The following is a 21,436-nucleotide window of genomic DNA, read 5'->3' as shown; positions in this document are numbered from 1 at the left end:
GATGGATGGATGGATGGGTGGATGGATGGATGGATGATGGATGATGGATGATGGATGATGGATGATGGATGGATGGATGGATGGGTGGATGGATGGATGATGGATGGATGGATGGATGGATGGATGGATGGATGGATGGATGGATGATGGATGATGGATGGATGGATGGGTGGATGGATGGATGGATGGATGGATGATGGATGATGGATGGATGGATGGATGGGTGGATGGATGGATGGATGGATGGATGGATGGATGGATGGATGGATGAGGATGGATGGATGGATGGATGGATGGATGGATGGATGGATGGATGGATGGATGATGGATGATGGATGGATGGATGATGGATGATGGATGATGGATGATGGATGGATGGATGGATGGATGATGGATGGATGGATGAGGGATGGATGGATGGATGGATGGATGGATGAGGGATGGATGGATGGGTGGATGGATGATGGATGGATGGATGATGGATGATGGATGGATGGATGGAGGGATGTGGTTGCTCAGCTGAGGTGCACGGATCCCTGAGGCCAAACACCTCAGCAGACCACATATCTCTGGCCTTCTCCAAGATACAATCCTGTCAATCTGCATGGGCACGAACGGGCAGAAGAACATCAAACTGACAGGAGCCTCCATCTCACGCCCCGCTGCCTGTCGGAGCACGTCGGCTCTAATCATACATGGACATGTGCACGTTTGCGCTGCCCAGAAACTCTGCTGAGAGGCAAACAGACCCAGAGACGACGACACGGGGCGGCTGGTTGTAAAAGGATGTGATTCGGAACCTGAGGAACACCAGAACTTTGGATTTCTGCGGTCTCCTGAAGGGGAGTAACTTTTCTGTATCTGGTCCATTCCGCCAAAATGATGACAAGCCTTTGAATTTGTGAGGATACATAGTTCCTCCGCTGAGGGGTGGTGCCAGCTGGGAGAAAAGGCGGCTGCTTGTTCAGACAGAAGTCCACATTTAACACGATACGCCGTGACCTCAGGTCTAATGGTGCCACCGCCATTCTCAGCCGTGCCAGCCTGAGAATACTGAACTAAATAAGACAAGAGAGAAAAATGATGGCACCAGCTGTCACAATGATGCAACTGCAGAAACGTGTGATCAGAGATCAGTTCAGGGCATTGAATCAAAGGGGAAAGGGATTTATATTCGTTAAATTTCGGCGAGGACCTCTCTTCCATCTCACTGTCATCTTATATTATTCCTCCGTCCTTACACCACACGATCTGCCTGACAGCTCCGTCCCGAAGGGCCCCAGACAACTCAACACTCCACTGAAGCTCCGGGGTCTCAGGAGTTTTTTTTCCTAAATATTGGGCACAGGAAATATGATCCACAGCTGATATAATAGCGTTCCAAAAAATCTGGATCGAGGTGAGCATTTCTTCATTTGCTCTGCTGCTGTGTTTAAATGTACATCCCAATGCTGGAATTGCTGGGCTGCTTTTCCCCTTTATTTGATGCACCTGGAGCGTAAATGCGTCAACTTCTCACCTAGAAATCCGAGTTTATTCGTTTGGGTGAATCTTGAGGGTTTCCCCGCTTGTCCTTTCTCGCTGTCACCACAAGATGGCGGTAAGATGCAACGTTTGTAGCTGGACGGCTTTTTTGTCGCTGTGAAGAAAAATATCATTCATTTAACTCCACTTTTATTTCTTGATTTATTTTACGCCATTATTATACTGCATTGGGTTCAGGCCTGGTCCAGATCTGCTTTAACCATTTGTTGCAATCGTGACAGATTGTTACTTTTTAGGAGGATTTACAAAAAGCCTTACACTGAATTTTCACGTCTTCACGGCTGCGTCTGCGTCTTAGTTTGGGTCACCAAAATTTGGGTGAATTAACCTGTTGTGGCGGCGCTTTGAGCAGCCGTGTGTCTTTAAGAGATGGAGGAAGGTGGAGTCTCGATGCTCTGGTCGGTGTGGAAGCAGAGCTGAGCTGAGAGGAGGGAGCCGAGAGCGGACTGGTGACAGGACCCATGGCAACAATCATGGCAGGTGAGCCAGGGGAAGGGGGATAAAGACGCACACGCACAAAATAATGATCATAAATCGAACAAAACGTCCCAAACAGGATGAGAGCTTCACCGTTTCCCAGGTTGTTCATTTCCAAGCGTGCAATGAAGAGATGGTTTGTGTTGTGTTTCAGAGGCGGACACCCGTCAGAAGCTGCTGCGCACCGTCAAAAAAGAGGTGGGTGTCAACAGCTGGACAACACTTTGGTCCAGGAGGGAACTTTCCTCCACGTACAAGGCTGAAAAGAATCCGTTGCTCATCAAAAATAGCCCTATAAATCTGAGTGTAGATGGAGTGCTTCCTCCCGGATTGTTTGCTGCGTCCTTGTGTACAGAGAGTTCTATGGAAAAATATGGAAGCTGCTCTCATTATTTGTTCAGTTGCTCTCCGGTCTTATCTTCATTATTTGGCGTTATTAACGCAGCCCAAAGGTGAACTGACAATTAGTGAGCCCCTTCAGGGAGGTGTCTTTCAAAGCCTTTCCTCCCTGGGAAAAGTGTGGGCTTAGAGTTGAATTCTAAAAATCGAATTATTCTGTCCCTTTCAATCAAACTCTTGGCGCTAGAAGGTTTTTGCAAATCAGAGTGACCATCAGCCATCTGGTCTCACTGGGAACCACTGAGCCAAGTCAGCATGGTGACTGGGGGTTTAACAAACCAGTGCAGGAGAGGCCGGATTTAAAACCCAATCACTCACCATTGTGCGAGTGTGGCCATCTACGAGGGTGAGCTTTAAAAATGATCCTTTTATAGGCATCTGGTAGAAACAGTGAACACACAGGTATGTTTATTTTACTGCTCCTGTGAACTGAAGAACACACACACACACACACACACACACATATACACACGCCAATTAGTGATAGTGAATGTGACCTCTGCATGTAACCCATCCTTTATACACCAGTGGTGAACACACAAACCAGTGGGCAGCTCTGCATCCGGGGAGCGATTGGGATCTGTCCCGGGATCTGAACCAGCAACCCACCGGTTAGAAGACCAACTGCTTTCCTCTGAGCAAACTCTGATTGCAGCTCACAGTTCTCTATGTGCCGTTTTCCTTCTTATCAGTAGGAACCAGAGCTCCTCCACGAAGGAACCTTCCTCCCGAGTGTTTGGAACATATCGGGATTCCGTCGGAGCTGCGCACGAACGCAGCATCACAGAGTCTCACTGCTCATTTATATATTAATTCTTAATTTGGTTGATCGTATCTCTCCTTCCTACACACGCACACATGCTGAATTTTACCTGGATATGAGTTGTTATCAAAAGAATCATGTCTGCAGCAGCAGAATTACATCCCGACGCCGCTTTGAAGGACTTCTCTGTTTTTCCGTCACTTTGATAGACCGACCGTCTCTTGATCCGACTCTCCTTCTCCCTCTGAAGTGCACAAATGCAGGCCAGTGGTTGTTGAAACGCACGGCTGCACTGTAGCTTGTGCACAATAATGATGGCTGTGATATGGAAATAGGAAGGTCCCACCTGATATTAAAGCAGCACTGAGCTGCTCAGTGGAGAATCCACCTGCAGCTCCCCTCAGCTGGTGGAGCTGCCCTGGTTTTGTGGTGTAATACAGGGTTTTTACTTGTGGATCCACCTGTTTGCTTATCATTCTCTCATAACTGTGCTGAGGTTAACATGGTCTCAGCAGCCATTGGAGTTGATGAATAATGGAGGGCTGCCTGTTCATGGACGGGCCTCTCTCTCTCCCTCTCTCTCTCTCCCTCTGTATGTGTGTCTCTCTCTCCCTCTCTCTCTCTCTCTCTCTCTCTCTGCTCTTGCTGCTGATTGAGTTTGTTGAAACACTCTGTAGATCATTTGTCTCCGGCTACAAGCTAAAGTGGTTATACGGTTTTTTTCCCCCCTCCATCAGAGCAGGATAAATCCACTCTAAATTTATGGTAAAATACATTTTATGGGCTCAGGACGTGAGCTACGTGGCCCACGCGTGCCTCGTTGACGGACAGGAGGGGTCTGCTGGGCCATGCGATGACAGCGCCAAGCTTCATTAGTTACTGTAGCCGGGAAATGCAGCCGTGTTTAGAGATGAATGAATGTTGATGGTGGCCTCTTAAGCGAGGAGTCATCCCCATGGCATCTCCATGGAAACCTGCCGGCTGTCTGCACCACGTTAAATGCCTCGGAGGCTTGATCTGTTGCCCAGATGTGACAAGGAAGAAACAAGGAGGAGTCTGAATCCTCAAGTTAGCAAATTACCTGCTAACACATGCCTGTGTGTGTGTGTGTGTGTGTGTGTGTGTATGTGTATGTGTGTGTGTGTGTGTGTGCGCGCGTGTGTGTGTGTGTGCGCGCGTGTGTGTGTGTGTGTGTGTGTGTGTGTGTGTGTGTGTGTGTGTGTTTGTCACAGCTTAATTGTAGCCTGCCTCATTACAGCAGGAAATTACATCTATCTGTATGTTATATTTCCCATGTTGACTGCGCAGCAGTGGGGGTCGTCTCCATAGTCACCAAAGAGATTCGTTTATGAGGGATGGATGTATCAGTAAAGTTAGCAGAAAAAGGAGCTAAGAGGACGCTCAGTTTGACCACCTGAGCGTCTGAGCTCGGGGGTTCGGCGAGAAACCCGATTATCCGTCTTGGATGTAATGTGATCAGTGTTTCAGGCGACCCAAACCTGCGTCGCCTCCCAACAACTAGTGATGAGAGCTGGTGACGCATCCTCCGTTCTCACATGCACTCGCTCCGCTCAGTCTTTTTTGGGGGGTTTCTTTTCTTCCTAACTTTAAAAGGGGCTATTTAAATGGAGCCCCGGGGCCTCCACCGCGGGTTTCCTGCACTTGTTTTATAGATTGTCCATCTCTCTGTAAATGGGTGCTAAACGCGTGAGTCACCCAGCATCTGCCGTGTTGCTCGACAGGTGAAGCAGATTATGGAGGAAGCTGTCACCAGGAAATTTGTTCACGAAGACAGCAGTCACATCGTGTCCTTTTGTGGTGAGTACTCAAACACCAGCCTTCGCCTCGGTCACACTGTTTTCCTTCGGCTAAGGGAGAAATGCTGGTATCACCCTGTCAGCTAATGATTTACAGCAACAACAACAACAATAATAACGTCCCAATGACAGTAGAAACACGCACAATCACAGTAATTTACCAGAAACTATTAGGACGCTTTCACACCAGAGCAGAGTCAGTTCATTTCCAGGGATCGTCATGCAAATGGAATTTTTAAGAAACAAAAGAGAAGAGCAAGATAAAAGGGAGGAAGGTTTTTTTCCCCTTCTCATCTATCAGAATCCCTCAGAAGATCTTGTATAAATAAGCCCCTTATCTCAGCCTCTGCTGCTGGTTTTAGCGAATTGCTAAAACGCAAATATAAACGCTCTACTGTTCCGCTCTTTATTGGCGACATCACCGTTTTGTTGGTTATGCAGCATCCGCAGCGTCTCCATCAGTGGGAGCACAATGAGTTTGTTCTCTTTACTAATTAAGGTTGTTAGGGATGATCTGTGCGCACAACCAGAGGCCGTTAGCTTCACAAAGAGAAAACACCCCACTCAGTGCATCGTCAATATTACATCTTTTTAGTGTGAAATAGAAATAATATACCTTTTCCAACTGTTATTGTTCCTCCATCCAAACGGTCATGAAAGGGTGGCGTGTGTGATTAATGTGAGAAACACCCATCGCCCACCCAGCGTCGGTCTGGAGCTGCACTAACAAGTTCTATTTGGAGACTTTGGTGTGAACAAAGTGACTCTCAGCTTGTGAGAAATCTGGTGTTTCTCCTCACTGGAGGAGGAGCGTGCACACTCCGACATGTGGGATGGGTGCAAGCGCTCGCCAGTCAATGAGGGAGGGATATCGATGCCGACGTTTCGCTTCATTACGGTTTGTTTTTACGTCAAATCCAGGGTCGCTGTGAGATCCGTCTTAGTTGTGCCATCATGCTGGATCCTCCTGCTTCATCCTGTCACCAGGATGTTAGACAGCAGCCCCGGTCAGACTGGGTGGATGATGGGTGAGGATGGGTGAGGATGGGAGAGGATGGGAGAAGAGTTAAAAGGGGGATAATTAACCACGGCTGCCTCTCTGAGCTGCACCGACAGACGGACAGACAGACGTGCACACGGTGGCGATGTGCGACCCACCTGAAATCGTGATTTGCAGCGTTAGTGACCCAAGTCTTGACCTTTTTTGTTAAACCTTAATGAAGTCAATCATATTTAACTTCCACTTCTACAATCGGTAAATGTTCAACACACTATCCATCTTTTATTTAATCCCCTTCATTAAAAAACAGGGTGCACTCAGATAACTAGAGCCCTTATATAATATAGCATGAAAGTAAACTAAGCAGCAGCCATGATTGAGAATGTTTCTGAGATCCCTCTGATTGATCGTCGCCATCATGGTGACGCGGGCTGCTCGGTACTGGTCGGCTGCCCAGGAGGCTCTTATTGCACTCGTGTCCCTCACACACGATGATTAAAGGTAATTTACCGCGTTAGCTGTCTTTAGCAGGGAGCTAACTAGCTTCCCTTTTCCCCCTCATAGCACACTTACCTGTTGTTTACTAAAGGCAAATCGGTGGGGGTAAAGGTTTGAGTGTCGTTAGTTAGGGATGACAGACAACGTGGGAGAAGGTGGTAAATGTTCCCTGTCGCAGTCTAGATTGATGCCATGAGCGTGAAGGTTATTTTTTTACTCTTAGCCGAGACTCGTCGTCCGGAATGATGAACAAACGAAGAGGATGAACCGAGCTGGGAGGGCAAATGAAGTGATGAGGTCCAAAATGGGGGAAAGATGACGAGCTCGGACTGTGTTCATTTTAAAGATGAAGACAACGGGAAGAGGGGGCTGTTTTAATGAATGAAGATGACGAAGATAGGGATGCTGATGAGCCATGCATGTTTGCGCCATTGACAGGGGTTGCCGTGGTAACTCCAGCCTTCCTCCTGACCCCATGTGAGCAGAGCCACAGGATTAGTCTAAAAGAGAGCTCAGATGTCCGCACAGCTCCTGGCACTGCCACGTAGCGATGACAAAAACAGGGAGGAGGACTCGGATTTTCTGCCTCTTTGTGTAACAGTGTGTGTCATCACGGCACCGACTTTTGTGCCCATGTAGGCGGATTGTTGTTTGTACACAGAAAATCAAGTAGTGAGTAATGAAGATGGAAGAACTAGGGCGGGGTAGGGTGTTATTTAGCAGCACTTGCACTGATACTTTCAGAAACGAGGTTTTTCCTCCAGTTTTCACAAAGCCCTGCTGATCAGATCTGTTTCGTCCCTGGCAGCTATAAACTAAATTAAATCAGAAAGCCGTCTCAATAATTTGCTTCTAAGATCCTGTTAGACAGACAGCCTCACTAATGTATCGGAGATCTGCATCTTTCCAGGAAATATTCTGCCTCATTTACGAAGGTGAGCATGCTACCCAGCTAGCCCCCATCATTCCAGCTGATAATGGAACAGTCCCTGAAGCTTTAGCTCACGTTTTTTTTTAATTTAGTCTAATTAAACAACACATTGGACTGTCTGAGACATTTTTTTGTGCTCAACACTGTTTTTACATGCTTCACTTGTTACTTGTTTATTTGGTTATAACTTAAGTGTGTTTTGCTTGACTCAAACCCTTTTTTTTTTAACACAGCTGCAGTGGAGGCCTGCGTTCTGCACGGGCTGAGGCGGCGGGCGGCCGGCTTTCTGCGTAGCAACAAGGTAGCAGCACTCTTCATGAAGGTGGGGAAGAGTTTTCCACCAGCCGAGGAGCTGTGCAAGAAGGCCCAAGAGCTTGAGCAGATCCTGGAGACAAAGTGAGAAGCACAAATATCGCAGATCTCACAACACACGGCAGACCTCAACAGCACCCATCAGCACCCACTGATGCTCTGTCTTCGTAATAAATCAGTTCAGTTTCCATCCACGGATCACGACTCTTAAACACAGTTCACGGATAAGCTGGCAGCGTTTGGTGCAGATCAGAAGTGTGATTTTCTCCACCTGCAGACGGAGCCAAAGCCTGCAGAGTCAAGACAGCCTGCGGAAGATGCCCCGATTGCCCACCCTTGTCCCACAGGGGGTTAAGAACATGTGGATCCGCGCCGCTTTATTTGAGAAGGTGCTGGATAAGATTGTGCTCTATCTGGTGGAAAACTGCAGGTAACCCTCAAACAGCTAACAAGTGTATTTTTAAAGAGTTTCCTTAAAAAAAATAGTTGTTCATTTGTCCTCCAGTAAGTACTACGAGAAAGAGGCCCTCTTAATGGACCCTGTGGATGGACCAATCCTCGCATCTTTGTTAGGTAATTATGATCTATTTGATAAGCCATTAGGCACATATCAGGTCAATCCTTAGCTAATTTATTCTAAAGTGCTTTGTCATGTATTGGACGTCCTGATTTCACCAGAGACGTTGCATTCAGAAGCATAAAAGCTGCGTCACGGCTTAAATCCTGCAGCGAATCTGCGAATCTTGGATTCTTTTCTGCTTCTCTCAGAAGTTTGGAAGAATACTGAACCTTGACAAAAATGCACTCCGGCATTACCAGCGGTGCATCTTGAGTGGGGGGGGCCTTTATATAACTGTTGCCTTTCATTTCGCTAGTGGGACCCTGTGCACTGGAGTACACAAAGATGAAGACCGCCGACCATTTGTGGACTGACCCGTCCGCTGACGAGCTGGTGCAAAGGCATCGCATCCACGGCGTCCACTGCAGACAGGATTCTCCCACAAAGAGGCCCGCTCTCTGCGTAAGCCACAAACCAGCACAATGACGAGCACATGAGAAACGTGTGTGAAGCAGAACCAGCATCATTATGTTGTGGGAACTCTGCGGCTTTGCCACGCTGTCGCTGCGCGGCTCTCACTGATGACCCTGCTCATTATCAGCCTCCGTTCAGGGTTTGTCATCTGATTTCACATCTGCGTCGCACAGATCCAGAAGCGCAACTCCAGCAGCAGCATGGACGAGCGTCCCTCCCCCTCCCTGTCGGCGCGCGAATACGTGGAGTCCCTGCATCAGAACAGCAGGGTGACGCTGCTGTTTGGCAAAAACAACGTGCTGGTGCAGCCGGTAACTGTCCGACTGCTCTCAAACACTCGTGCGTGTAGACGTGGCAGTGAAAGCTCCATCTAACCAGCTTCCGCCAACGCGTCTGTTGCAGAGGGATGATATGGAGGCCGTTCCGGGGTATCTGTCCCTGCACCAGAATGCCGACGTCATGACCCTGAAGTGGACGCCCAATCAGCTCATGAACGGCTCCGTTGGAGACATCGATTATGAGCGCAGGTGCAGATCAGTGGGCATTTTTCTGCAGCAGCTTCAGTCGTCAGCCGTCAATTCTTTTTGCAGTTTAGAACAAAGACATTACAGCCTGTTTGAGTGTCGTCTGTTGCAGTGCGTTGACAGCGCCTGTGATTATGAGTCAAGCTTAATTTCAGCGCTCGGGCAGCCGGCAGGTGGCCGTTTTGACCGAGACAGTGCCAGACGTGTTTCAGCCGACCAACCCCGCCGTGTCTAGTGTTACTTTATAGTTTCTAATGGATTATTGCAAGAGGCAACTCCTCAGCCACTCATCTGTGTGTATAATTCTGACATTTTCATTGTCTTTTACAGGAGTTTTCCGGATGTTTGAACTCACAGTAATGCATTCTTCATGATTTGGTGTTTGTTCTTCAGTGTTTACTGGGACTACGCCATGACAATCCCTCTGGAAGAGATCGTTTATTTGCACTGCCATCAACAGGGTTGGTCTTTCATTAGATAGCATTATTGGCTGGTGCGTGAAATACATGAAAGTGCCCTCATTAAGGACTGAAATAAGGACATTCTGTCCCACATATCCCTGCAGTTGACAGCGGGGGGACTGCAGTACTGGTCAGTAAGGATGGTATCCAAAGACCTCCATTTCGCTTCCCTAAAGGAGGCCACTTGCTCCAGTTCCTGTCATGTTTGGAGAACGGCCTCCTTCCACACGGCCAGCTGGACCCTCCTCTCTGGTCGCAGAGGGGAAAGGTCAGTACAAGAGCTTTCAGAGAGGTCTCAGATCGATCCTGAGTAACCTCGGTCAGCTCAATAAATCAATAGAGGGGACTATTGGATTTTTGAAAAGATGGTTGGAAAATAAGGAATAGATTGTTGAATGTTCTTCCAAGCACGAGAACTATGTGTTTTTGAGAATAAAGATCATAAGATCTTGAACCCACACAGGCATGTTCTTGCTCTCTAAATGAGCTTAAACACAGAGACTCAGGTCAGTTCAGTGTTTGGCTCATTTGGGTTTTATTCGTTTCAGGAACGCCAGTGTCAGTAGTCCTTATATTCTGCTTGCAGGGAAAGGTCTTTCCCAAACTGCGGAAGAGGATTCCTCAGGGATCAGGATCCACAGACTCGGTCTCAGATAAGGAAGAGGACGAGGCCACAGACTACGTCTTCCGCATCCTTTTTCCAAACAGCCAGTCAGAGTTCGGTGAGACTTCCATCTAGACAATCAAACCAAAGCATGAGCAGCAGCTACAGACCTTTATCAACACAACTCATTATTCATTGCAGCGCGTGTAACGCACCCTCCCAGTCTGACTTTTTCCCTTTCCCATCAACCGAGTGGTCCACCCTCCCCTAGAACAGGAATGCTGGTTGTACCCCGGCGCTCCTGCAGCTGTCTTGATGGATCCTCCTCAATCACAGGAAACAGTTGTAACGTCGCCACATTCCCGGCTGCTCTGTCAGCTTGTTTGGCTTTAATTCGCCGCCTCCTAATATCCTCTTGACCCGCCCTACGCCTCCGGCAGTGTTTATTGATGTATTAAAGCCCCCCCCCCCCCCGCTACCTTGTGTTTTTACTGCTTTTCGGAGCGGTAACCTTTCAGCGCCTGGACAGCTGCTCGATTGGAAACAGCTCCTGTTTGTTTCTTTCTTCTCTTGACAGTAATCCAATCAATCGCGGTGGCTTCATGCTTTCAAACTGTGCCTCTGCTCTTCATTGTTGAGTTATTCACCAGCTTTACATTTTTTCTACTCTAGAATCAAACACATGACTTGTTTTGTTGGAAGATCCCAATTAATCACTATTTGAGAGGGGTGGTGATGTAATCATTCCAGCTGATTTTAAATCACCGGTGCAAAACACAGGCGTGATCAGTGTGCTGCAGATACAGTGTCGCTGATTCTGTCTGTGCGTCGGCGTTTTGCAGTGACTCCCCTGGATCTGATGGATCAGGGATCTGCAATGTGGCATCCCAGTCTCAGGAAGTCCACGTGTTCCTCTTGTTCTCAGGGCAGCTTCTCTGATGGACCCACGCCCAAAGGGTGTAACCATGAGAGGTAAGACCACACGCATGTTAACTGCCCACACACACACACACACACACACACACACACACACACTCATCTCACAGCCAGACACAGCAAAGACAAACCTCCCTATGACACAGAAGACAATTATATGACATTTCCCTCAATGATGTGAGCATGTTTACAGGAAATGAAGTGATAAGCAGGGCAGATAACGCAGCTAGTGATATAAAACGGTGCTGCTGTGCTGTTTTGTTCTATGTGGCAGCAAAATCAGGTACTGTCATGATGATAAAGGTTAGAGCAACCCTCAGTCTAAACTAGAAGCTCAGGTGTTTTGGTGCTGTGGTGCTCTTTGTTCTGTCCTTTTTGCCCTCTCATTCTGCCACTCCCCTCTATTTTCTTTGCTTTTCTCCATCAGCTATGTTGTGTTTGTCCTGCAGGGTGAACACATTTATCAAAATCGTCCCACTGCTACCTGGGGACAGTAAATGGGGAGATGAGTGTGTTTTTCCCTGTAATGCTGCCATAAATTAAGACCTCTCTGAAGCTAATTCAGCGTGGGGGCAACACAGGTAATACAGACAAAATGAGACTCGGAGGGACAGAGACTCATTTTGTAGGTGTCGTTTTTCTTTCACCACTGTGTTGTGCTGCAGCTTATTCCTTCCTGATGGTGTCTCAGAGCAAAAACACCAACTAATACCTGTTTTATAAGAGCTTTTCGTGAGAGGTGTGATAATGTTGCAGGTTTTTCATGCACGCAGGTGAAACACACTGTGTTGTTTATTCCTGCAGGGCCCCGCTCAAGCTGCTGTGTGACAACATGAAGTATCAGATCATCTCCCGAGCCTTTTACGGCTGTGCGTGACGGTTTACTACATTTATTTATGAGTCATCATAGCAGCTTTCCTTAAATGTCAGGAATTACTGTCTGCAGCCGTTGACTGTCTGTACTGTCGCGCAGGGCTGGCATACTGCCGTCACCTCTCTACGGTGCGGACGCATCTTTCTGCTCTTGTCAATCACACCATAATGGCCCCCGACGTGCCCTGTGACGCCTACAAAGGGCTCACCGCAGACGTGTGGCAGACGTTTCTCCGGGACTGCTCAGTAAGCATCGCTGGTGTCACACAGCACCGCGACACCATCTACGCACACCTTAGTTCTGCCCACCTGACACCACAGCTGTCTCCTCATTATCAGTCCCCTAATACCCATGTTGCTCGAGCCATTTCTCTCACCACAGTGCAAAAACCCTGACTAATGGAGCTGCAGAAGCCAAAGTCCACCTCTGCACTTTATCTGCAGATCATTTATTCTCCTGATATTATTAAAAAGTACGTTTTCATAACCTAGGTACTAGTCATCAGGGTAGCCATCACAAATGGCATCTTTCTTTTAAAATTGAGTAAAAGTTTTTACCTGTGAGCACACTGGTGTGTTGTAACTCAACATGTTGGTACTGGTTGTAGAGATCTGTATGTTGTGTCCTCAGACATATGAGGAGGAGGAGCTGCTTCGCCTGGTCTACTTTGGCGGCGTGGAGGCCTCGCTGCGTAAGGAGGTGTGGCCTTTCCTGCTGGGTCATTATCAGTTTGGAATGTCCGTGGATGAGAGAAACGGGGTATATCATTCTCAGGCATTTGTTCCCAGCCTCTCCAGCTGGAAGATCTCACTTTCGACCCCTCACCTCCAGGTGGACGAACAGGTCCGAGCGAGCTACCAGCAGACCATGAGCGAGTGGCTCAGCTGCGAGGAGATTGTTCGTCAGAGGGAGAAAGAGCAGCACGTCGCAGCATTGGCAAAGTGCTCCTCTGGTGCAAGCATGGACAGTTCTAGTCAGAAGATGATCCTCAATGACTCCATCAGCAATGAGGTGAAGCCCCATGTCTCCAGTTTCAGGCATTGGCATCTTATGCATCAGCCATTTCAAATAATCACGCCAATGTTCTTTTCTGGATGGCTCTCATTCCCTTCTGTGCTTCATGTGCCCTGCAGCGTGACTGTAGTTCAGGCTCGTGTCATAATCCCAGTGGAACAATACATATTGCAGTCGTGTCAGACAAAAGAATTGTGCTTTGCGGAGCTGTGTGCTATTATTTTCATATTTCTTCTTTGGTTAAAGGGGAAACATTGAATCGCTGGGGGATTAGTCTCATAAAAAGACAGCACTTGAGCATTATAGCAGAAAAATCAATGTACCTTTGCATAATAATATCTTGACCTGCATGTCTTTATCACCTAGTCCCATTCCTCGCAGAGCTCAGACAGACAGAGTCTGGCTTGTCTGCAGAGTGACTCCAGCAACAGCAGCACACAGGTAAGAAAAGCTCACCATGTTCCACAGGCTTCTGGACTGGACAACACATGTGTTGCATTTTAAATCATCCTGATATTTTGTGTACGCCGTGTGCTATTCTTCCTCCACCCTGCCTCCCCTCTTCCTAGTTCTTGACATGGTCCATTGGAGCAGTGTGCTTCCCTCTGACTTGTTCTTTCAGGTCTTTGAGTCCGTAGAGGAGGTGGAGCAGATTGAGATGGAGCCCAAAAATGAAGAGGCCAAACAGGGTTCCAAGATAGCAAATGGAGCTGTGCAGAACGGGACAACTTCCCCCGATTCAGGACATCCCTCCTCCCGAAACTTCTCAGTCACCTCTGTGCTGTCGGACGGCTCCCTCAGCACAGAGGACAATGCTGTGCCTGACACGACCCCGAGATCTGGGTCTGTCTCCCTAGGAACACAAAGTCCAATCAAACCTGCTGGAGCAAAGACTCAAGTTCTCCCAGAGGAGAGTCCAGAATGTAACGTGAGGGACCCGAATGAAGAGGAGGGGGCCAAGGCTGTAGAAAAAGAGATGACCACTCCCCTGTCTTTGGAAAAGAAAATGGAGGAAGGATCAAAAACACAAGGAAGTGTTGAGTTTGAAGCCGCCGAAACAAAAGAAATAAATGACTTGAAGACAAATCTCCCGCCAGAGGTTCGACTGGCAGAAAGGGAAGACAGCATGACCTCAGCTCCTGAGGCTCCTGAAGTTGAGAAGAGCCTTATTTTCTCAGCTCATCCCGGAACTGCATGTTCAAGCGAAACTAATTTCACCGCTCAGAGAGACGTGGCGCCGACGATGACCGAATCCGACGAGTCCCCCTCAGCCATAGAGATGGAGGAGATCCCCAAAGCCAAAGTTTCCATGGTGCCTTGGAGCAGGAAGGGACGCTGTGAGGAATCGCCTCTCTCGGAAGAGCAGCAGGGAAAAGCCAGCCCAGAGGGCACCGAGTCGCTCCTGTCCGATGAGCCGGAGATGGAAAACCTTTACCCAAACTTTGACTCCGGACCTGAAATCACAAAGAATGACAACAAAGCTGAGACACCATCTCAGATGGCTGGAAGCCCTTTGACTGTACGTACAGTTTAATTAGTATTTACAGGAATCATCTGTCCTCTTCATCTTATTGTTCTCCCTCCACTCTCTCAGCAAGAGCTTTTAGACCTGTACACTTTAAATCTGCACCGCATCGAGAAGGACGTCCAGCGCTGTGACAGAAACTACTGGTACTTCACTCCTGCCAATCTGGAAAAACTGCGTAACATCATGTGCAGGTACATTTTAGTTGATTATAAGAGCTGATTTTAATTTGTTGAGTGTCCACCTCCTTCACTACGAATTACTACCTAAAATGCAATAGCGCGCTCAAATGCCTTTTATTCTTCCTTATTTTGAGTTCGTCCCCCAAACAGAGTGAGTCATCCTACATCTACATCAACAAAAGCCCCATGTGCACCCACATATGTGGTGATTGCTATAAAACTATGAAACACAATTGCCTCTAGAAATACCAAATGCGGCCCATCCCAGCTAATCTCCACTTCAGTCGAGACAAAAAGATCTTTTGGGCTGAAAACCACCCTCAGAATAGACGAATCAAAGACAAGTCAACCAATAATCAAAGGAAACAAACACAGCTGGAGGACCACGCTTGTCTCTGCGCTCTGGAGAGGCCTAATCACGTCAGGGAAGTTCTATAAAACATTTGTGCTCTTCTGAAGTAAGAACCTCGAGTGGTAGATCGAGGAAACAATGGGGGACCACTAAACACAGAGTTTGGCAGTATATTTACAGAACCTGGGTACTTATCTCCTGGTTGGGCATTTTCAGTTATATCTGGAGGCACCTTGACATCGGGTACGTGCAGGGCATGTGTGATCTTCTGGCTCCACTTCTAGTCATCCTGGATGATGGTGAGTCATCTGCCTCCTTCCGGGGAATCGCTATATTTTTGCAGTATTGATGAACTCTGCTCACTCACTCCAGTTCCCTCCCTCTCTCCTCTCTTCAGAGGCCATCGCCTTCAGCTGTTTCTCCGAGCTCATGAAGAGAATGAATCAAAACTTTCCACACGGAGGAGCCATGGACACTCATTTTGCCAACATGCGCTCTCTCATCCAGGTGATGCAGTCAAATAGCTGTAAATCCATCCACCGACCCACATCCTCCTTGTTAACAGTCACCCCCTTCACGGCCTTTTCTTTGTCTAGATCCTGGATTCTGAACTGTTTGAACTGATGCACCAGAATGGAGATTACACCCACTTTTACTTCTGCTACCGCTGGTTTCTCCTAGACTTCAAACGAGGTGAGGGGAGAGTCTGCGTTAAGCATCGGGAGCAAACGCAGCTTTTTTTTAATCCCTAGATAGTGATTAAAGTTCCAAGTGGATTTCTGAGGAAAGTAATTCCAGGGAATTTCTCCTGCGGTAATTGGTACGACATGCTTCCCTGCATAGACAGGATGTTCAAAGAGCAACTGTCCATCAAACACCTGCCTTCCCCTTCAATGCAACTGAGGAGGGTTCCTGGTGTGTGTGTTCCAGAGCTGGTGTATGACGATGTGTTCGCAGCCTGGGAAACCATCTGGGCCGCCAAGTGCGTCTCATCCAGTCACTTCGTCCTCTTTATCGCCCTGTCGCTGGTGGAGATCTACAGGGACATCATCCTGGAGAACAACATGGACTTCACTGACATCATTAAGTTCTTCAACGGTAAGAAAAACAGTGGGCCAATTTTTGTATTTCAGCTTACAGCCCATGATAACTTCATTGCTAGATTAGTTGTAAAGCCAGTTGTGCAAAAATGTGCGTATTGTGGATCCTGTGAAGAGGAGTTGATCTGAAATGTGATCAGCATCATAGAAGCGGGGCGCCCATATTTAACTAAACTATCTTTGTGTCTCTCAGAAATGGCCGAGCACCACAACATCAAGCAGATTCTGAGCCAGGCCAGAGATCTGGTGCGCAAAGTGCAGATGCTAATAGAGAACAAGTGACTGTGCTTCATGTCCTCTCTTTCTTCCACGTGAAGTAGCACCTGTAGCGACTCAACTCACACACACACACACACACCAATCCTCTGCAATGCTGCAATGTACGAGCCTCATCAACTATCCACCATGTTGTTGCTTGTCGCAGGAGAACATTAGGCCTCATACTTGTCAGTGTGTTTCAGTGAAAACAAGTGTTGTCAGCAGTGTGAAGCCCTCTAAATATATATATTTTTTAAATTAGAAACCATTTTAGCGTCAGCTATGAACCAAGAGCACCTGTTTTGAGATAAGGGTAAAATCAGATGCTCATTTTAAATTAAATTCTGGATCCAAATTCAAGGAGGAGACTTTAGTTATGATGGAAAATCAGTGATAATATTTATGATTATTATTTAATTACCAAGAGAGTGAAAATAGTTTACACAGGGTGTGTGTGTGTGTGGGGGGGGGGGTAATTAGCAACACTGACTTGTGGTCTGAAATACACTGGATTTATGTTAGTCTGATTTTTTTAGCACATCCTCCTCAAGTCCCGTTTGGCTTTTGGCAGCATGTCAGTGGTTTAGCGTCCAACAGTGTTTTCAGTATCTTGAGCTGCCTTGTTGGGTGGAAAATGTCCTCCCTTTATTTCCCAAGTGTGAATTGCCTTCAGCCTATGTGTTTACGTGACTTATGGATGCCTGATTTTCTGTAATCTGCTGTATATTTTGTCATTGTTGTTTACCCACCTCGATTTTCCTTCTGTTATCTGTAATCTCTGTGTTGAAGTGTGATTATGGATCAAACCAGATGAAAGTGACAGTCACGCCAAAGCTTCACAGGTTATTGATATTCTGTAGTGTGAAGAGATTTCTTTACAGATAACGCTGAGAGGAACTTTCAAAAATGTACTGCAAAAGAGAGAATGCTTAACTGTTTTGCCAGAAGGACATGTGCTGCGTTTTAAACCATAGGCATTGTTGATACATCCAAAATCAGGATTGGTATTGATTTTCTCCATTGACTGCTGGTATTGTCAGGTTAGATCTTTTTCTGAATATAAGAATTTGTTTGTCAATGATAACTGTCAGTGAGACTTTTTTTCCCCTTTGGGTAGCTTTATTTGCCACAGTCTGTATTGATTCCTGGTTGATTTGATTCCTGCAGATGCTGCTGTGTTTGTATAGTTCCTATTTTTACTTTGCAGCTATTCTACTGTGCGTAAAATCTAATCAAATGTCTATATTATAGAGATTATAAATATATAGTATATATTAAATGGTACATGTTTTTTATAGTGAAAATAAAAATGTGTGCGTCACACCAATGTCTACTGTGCTTTTCTTTTGCTCAAGGGCCCGGATAGCTCAGTCGGTAGAGCATCAGACTTTTAATCTGAGGGTCCAGGGTTCAAGTCCCTGTTCGGGCGTCAGCATTTTAGTGGTAGTCCAGTGGAAACAGAGATTATGTCTGCCCGAGTCCACACTTGTTAGACAATGATGAGATGGGCGAACATGTCCGTTGGGATGGCACCTTTCGTGCCCAATGTTGTTTTTTCCTGCAAACTGCAAGACGTTCATGTTACATAATGTAACTTTCTGTGTACCGACAGTGGTCAAATGTTGTAAATTCTGTAAAGTTACAGAGGAGAATATGGAGTGGATTTTTATTTTAGCGTCGAATAAATGAAAAGTAGATTGCGCCCGAACAGGGACTTGAACCCTGGACCCTCAGATTAAAAGTCTGATGCTCTACCGACTGAGCTATCCGGGCGCTCACGGCGTGACGACACCTAGATACCAGAAATACCTATATGTATGTGTAAATTTAATTACTGTGTTTTAGGTTTCTGCGCTATTTATTTAGATTAGGTCATCTGCAAACATTTGTTGCTCATAACAATAATGACAAACGTCCACTGCACGCTGCACTGTAATCCGACAGAGGGCGACATTCGCTCATGTCATTTCCTGACTGGAGGCCGAGTTAGCATGGCTAATGCTCTGCTAAGCTAGCCGAGAGCTTCATAACAGACCTCCGGATGAGATGGGGCAGAATACTTAATATGATGTAAAGGTGGGACGACCTATATGGCGACATATGTGCAGAAAATGTCCGTGTTTCGTCTCGCTGCTAAACCCACAAACCGCGGCCTGTCCCGGTTTTACTCCACCTGGCTAACAAACGCTGGGACCTCGGTCACGACCGGTGACGGTTCCCCGAGAACCAGAACCCGTCGCTTTCGGGTGCGCGTACGGGAGACAACGTGTACGTTGAGCTGTCGAGCTTACAATTCCAAGGTGAATCCATCCCTCCATTTCTGTTGGTTTATTCGGATTCTAAAAAGCGGTCTGTCGTAACATTTGCGTTCCTACACAGGTGCCACAGTTTCCAACATGGGAACCAGTTTCAGAGGATCGCCTTCCACCAGTATGTCATGTTGTCTACATAATTGTGGTTATATATGTGTATATTTTCATCAATACATCTTATATGTCACTGCAATCGTCCACTTAAACTCGTCATTCTCACTGTGCCTCTTAGTAGTATTGAAATAAGAACGAGTTTTGAACTTTTGAACCTGTAATTATAGAATAATTGTTGTTGTTGGTTGAAATGTGCCTTACACCTTTGATTTCCCAGTGTACCCAAATCTCTGCCGATCTGGTGGACAAATTGGAGCGACTGGCTTTGGTGGATTTCCGTACCAAACAGGGCCTGGAATGTTTGGAGAAAGCTATCCGGTTTGCAGATCAGCTCCATGTTGTGGATACGTCAGGAGTTGAGCCGATGGATTCCGTTCTGGAGGACAGGTAGTGAAGGGAGACGTCTGTGATGGCTGTGACCTGGCTCACGCCTCTGTGAAAGGTGTAATCTGTTTTGCCAGGACTTTATACCTGAGGGACGATGAAGAGACGGAGGGAGACTGTGCTGAAGAACTGCTCCAGCTCTCCAAAAACACCTGCGAAGAATATTATGTGGCACCACCGGGTTAGACAATATATGCATATGATTATCAGACAGTGTTTCGAGAGATCGTTTGCCTCAGATGTTTAATTTTTATTACTTCCACAGGGAATATTCCTCTACCATCGAGGGAGAAGAGGGCAGCCATGCTGAGAGACTCAGAGTTTTAAAGCATTTCTATTTGTCCTTTTTATTTTGACAAACCAGCCTTATAACTTGTCATCCAATTGAAAACTGCTTTTGGTTTTGATTCATCACAAGATTATGATTCAATCATTGATAATAAAACAGAAGTCTCTTTTTGGAGAATGGAAACCCAAAGTTATGTAAGTGACTTTGCTCATCAGGTGTGTTGTTACTGAACGCTGTGTTGACCGTCAGAGCGCACAACGCCAACTCCCACAAAGACAAAGGCTGGGAGACGTTCACAGACGCTGTGGTGCAGTGGAGTTGCCTGCCTGTATATAAATCTGTGCTCAGATCAAACCTGGGACACAAACATGCACACGTGCACTCACTCACAGCTGACTCTTGTGTTTTTATCTGCACTTTGTGTCTTTATGTCCAGCACATTGTCAGACCTATCCACGAGAGGCAGAGAACATGAAAACAGAGGACAGTGTCTCCTTCATCCTCCTCAAATAGCCTCAACTCTTGTTTAATAACTTAAAATGCTTCCTATGAAGGAACACAAACGCTCACAAAAAGTCAAACATATCAGTTAAAATGAAAATCGGGGTACTGACAATTTCTTTTATATAGTTTATCTACAAGTGAATTTGTCTCTGAGATCAATAAAAGCATTTCTCTGTAAACTGATCCAGAAGGTTCTAGAAACGTCACGATTTTGTTGTGAAGTTTACAAAAAGGAATGGTCCTTTCCGGAGAACGGAAAGCGAAACTTAATGTTAAAAATGGGGCGGAGTTAGTGCCTGCATATAAATTGGGGCTTGGACACAAACACACAGCTGACTCTTACTCACAGCTTCTTCTTCAACAGTTCCTGAAGTGATCACAAGGTAAGAGACCATTACTAGAACATAATTGGAAGCCCGTACTTCTGGCACAGTTAAAGACTTAAATGTGTTTTCAGGAGACCTTAATCATGGATATAAATGTGATTATGCTGAATGGGACATCCCGCAGTCTGAGGGTGAACCCACAGGACACAGTGGGCTCTCTGAAAGCCAAGATCCACACTGTACTGGGAGTTGCTCCAGCCAAGCAGCGGCTGGTCCTGCTCAGTGGGGACCAGAAGAAAACCCTCAGCGATGACTCCCTGTCCCTCGGCTCCTGCGGTCTGCAGTCTGGCTCCGTGATCTCTCTGTTGCTCACAGAGCCTACGACCATCCAGGTGTTCCTGAAAAACCAGGACGGGAGGTTGAACACGTACGAAATCAAGCCCGATGAGACCGTGACGGCCTTTAAGCAGAAGGTGCAGGCCAGAGAGGGGGTGCAGGCCAGCCAGCAGAGGCTCCTGCATGAGAGTCGCGAGATGATGGACGGCGGGAGACTCTCTGACTACAACGTCAAAGCCCACAGCACCATTGTGCTGATGCTGCATCTCAGAGGCGGCTGAAGATCTCTGGGGGAATCTGAAGCTCGGCTTTGTTGTCCTCTAACACCCATTAGAATTATTATCATTAATTTATTTTATTGTATGACAGATCTTTGCTGTTAAATAAAAATAATTTTTACAAACCATCTTAAGGTGTAGTTCTCTGACCACAAACCTTTAAGGGTTGAGACGAAGATGAGCTGTTTCATATGGTTCATAACCAAGCTTAGTAAAGTAAAAGACATAAAAAAAACATATAAAAGACATATTTGTAAACCTTTGTCCACAGTTATGGGGATATTCAGG

The 21,436-nt window shown here is 46.7% G+C and overlaps 3 protein-coding genes and 2 non-coding genes across 5 annotated transcripts; 4 read left to right on the top strand and 1 right to left on the bottom strand.

Moving 5' to 3' along the window:
• Positions 1-1,627: 1,627 nt before the first annotated feature.
• On the top strand, positions 1,628-17,921 carry sgsm1a (small G protein signaling modulator 1a). Its single transcript, XM_003974980.3, has 25 exons — positions 1,628-2,025; positions 2,177-2,220; positions 4,927-5,002; positions 7,664-7,826; positions 8,020-8,172; positions 8,248-8,315; positions 8,618-8,763; positions 8,949-9,086; positions 9,178-9,302; positions 9,693-9,760; positions 9,865-10,028; positions 10,347-10,482; positions 11,207-11,336; positions 12,105-12,169; positions 12,274-12,419; positions 12,805-12,933; positions 13,006-13,185; positions 13,555-13,629; positions 13,811-14,707; positions 14,783-14,907; positions 15,464-15,546; positions 15,645-15,754; positions 15,844-15,940; positions 16,178-16,345; positions 16,541-17,921. The coding sequence occupies exons 1-25, from the start codon at positions 2,007-2,009 to the stop codon at positions 16,627-16,629; spliced, it is 3,594 nt and encodes a 1,197-aa protein (XP_003975029.2). The 5' UTR covers positions 1,628-2,006; the 3' UTR covers positions 16,630-17,921.
• A 40-nt stretch (positions 17,922-17,961) lies between these two features.
• Positions 17,962-18,034, top strand: trnak-uuu (transfer RNA lysine (anticodon UUU)). Its single transcript has one exon. It is a non-coding gene; the product is annotated as a tRNA-Lys (tRNA).
• Positions 18,035-18,305: 271 nt separating this feature from the next.
• On the bottom strand, positions 18,306-18,378 carry trnak-uuu (transfer RNA lysine (anticodon UUU)). Its single transcript has one exon. It is a non-coding gene; the product is annotated as a tRNA-Lys (tRNA).
• Positions 18,379-18,554: 176 nt separating this feature from the next.
• gatc (glutamyl-tRNA amidotransferase subunit C) lies at positions 18,555-19,893 on the top strand. Its single transcript, XM_011615745.2, has 5 exons — positions 18,555-18,905; positions 18,985-19,035; positions 19,249-19,418; positions 19,493-19,596; positions 19,681-19,893. Exons 1-5 carry the CDS (start codon positions 18,696-18,698, stop codon positions 19,740-19,742), a joined length of 597 nt encoding a protein of 198 aa, XP_011614047.1. The 5' UTR covers positions 18,555-18,695; the 3' UTR covers positions 19,743-19,893.
• Positions 19,894-20,238: 345 nt separating this feature from the next.
• Positions 20,239-21,277, top strand: isg15 (ISG15 ubiquitin like modifier). Its single transcript, XM_003974909.3, has 2 exons — positions 20,239-20,591; positions 20,666-21,277. Exon 2 carries the CDS (start codon positions 20,678-20,680, stop codon positions 21,149-21,151), a length of 474 nt encoding a protein of 157 aa, XP_003974958.1. The 5' UTR covers positions 20,239-20,591; positions 20,666-20,677; the 3' UTR covers positions 21,152-21,277.
• Positions 21,278-21,436: the final 159 nt, after the last annotated feature.

This window comes from Takifugu rubripes, chromosome 21, assembly GCF_901000725.2.
Source record: "Takifugu rubripes chromosome 21, fTakRub1.2, whole genome shotgun sequence".
Classification (NCBI taxonomy): Eukaryota; Metazoa; Chordata; class Actinopteri; order Tetraodontiformes; family Tetraodontidae; genus Takifugu; species Takifugu rubripes.
This window is presented reverse-complemented; position numbering and strand designations above follow the sequence as displayed.

Bases quoted from the DNA above. Each gene is read 5' to 3' on its own strand.
- sgsm1a (XM_003974980.3), top strand. The intron at 12,420-12,804 runs GTAAGCATCGCT...TTGTGTCCTCAG, and splicing joins CGTTTCTCCGGGACTGCTCA to ACATATGAGGAGGAGGAGCT. The intron at 15,941-16,177 runs GTGAGGGGAGAG...TGTGTGTTCCAG, and splicing joins TCTCCTAGACTTCAAACGAG to AGCTGGTGTATGACGATGTG.
- gatc (XM_011615745.2), top strand. From the start codon at position 18,696: ATGGCGACATATGTGCAGAAAATGTCCGTGTTTCGTCTCGCTGCTAAA. The intron at 18,906-18,984 runs GTGAATCCATCC...GTTCCTACACAG, and splicing joins GTCGAGCTTACAATTCCAAG to GTGCCACAGTTTCCAACATG. The intron at 19,036-19,248 runs GTATGTCATGTT...TTGATTTCCCAG, and splicing joins CAGAGGATCGCCTTCCACCA to TGTACCCAAATCTCTGCCGA.
- isg15 (XM_003974909.3), top strand. From the start codon at position 20,678: ATGGATATAAATGTGATTATGCTGAATGGGACATCCCGCAGTCTGAGG.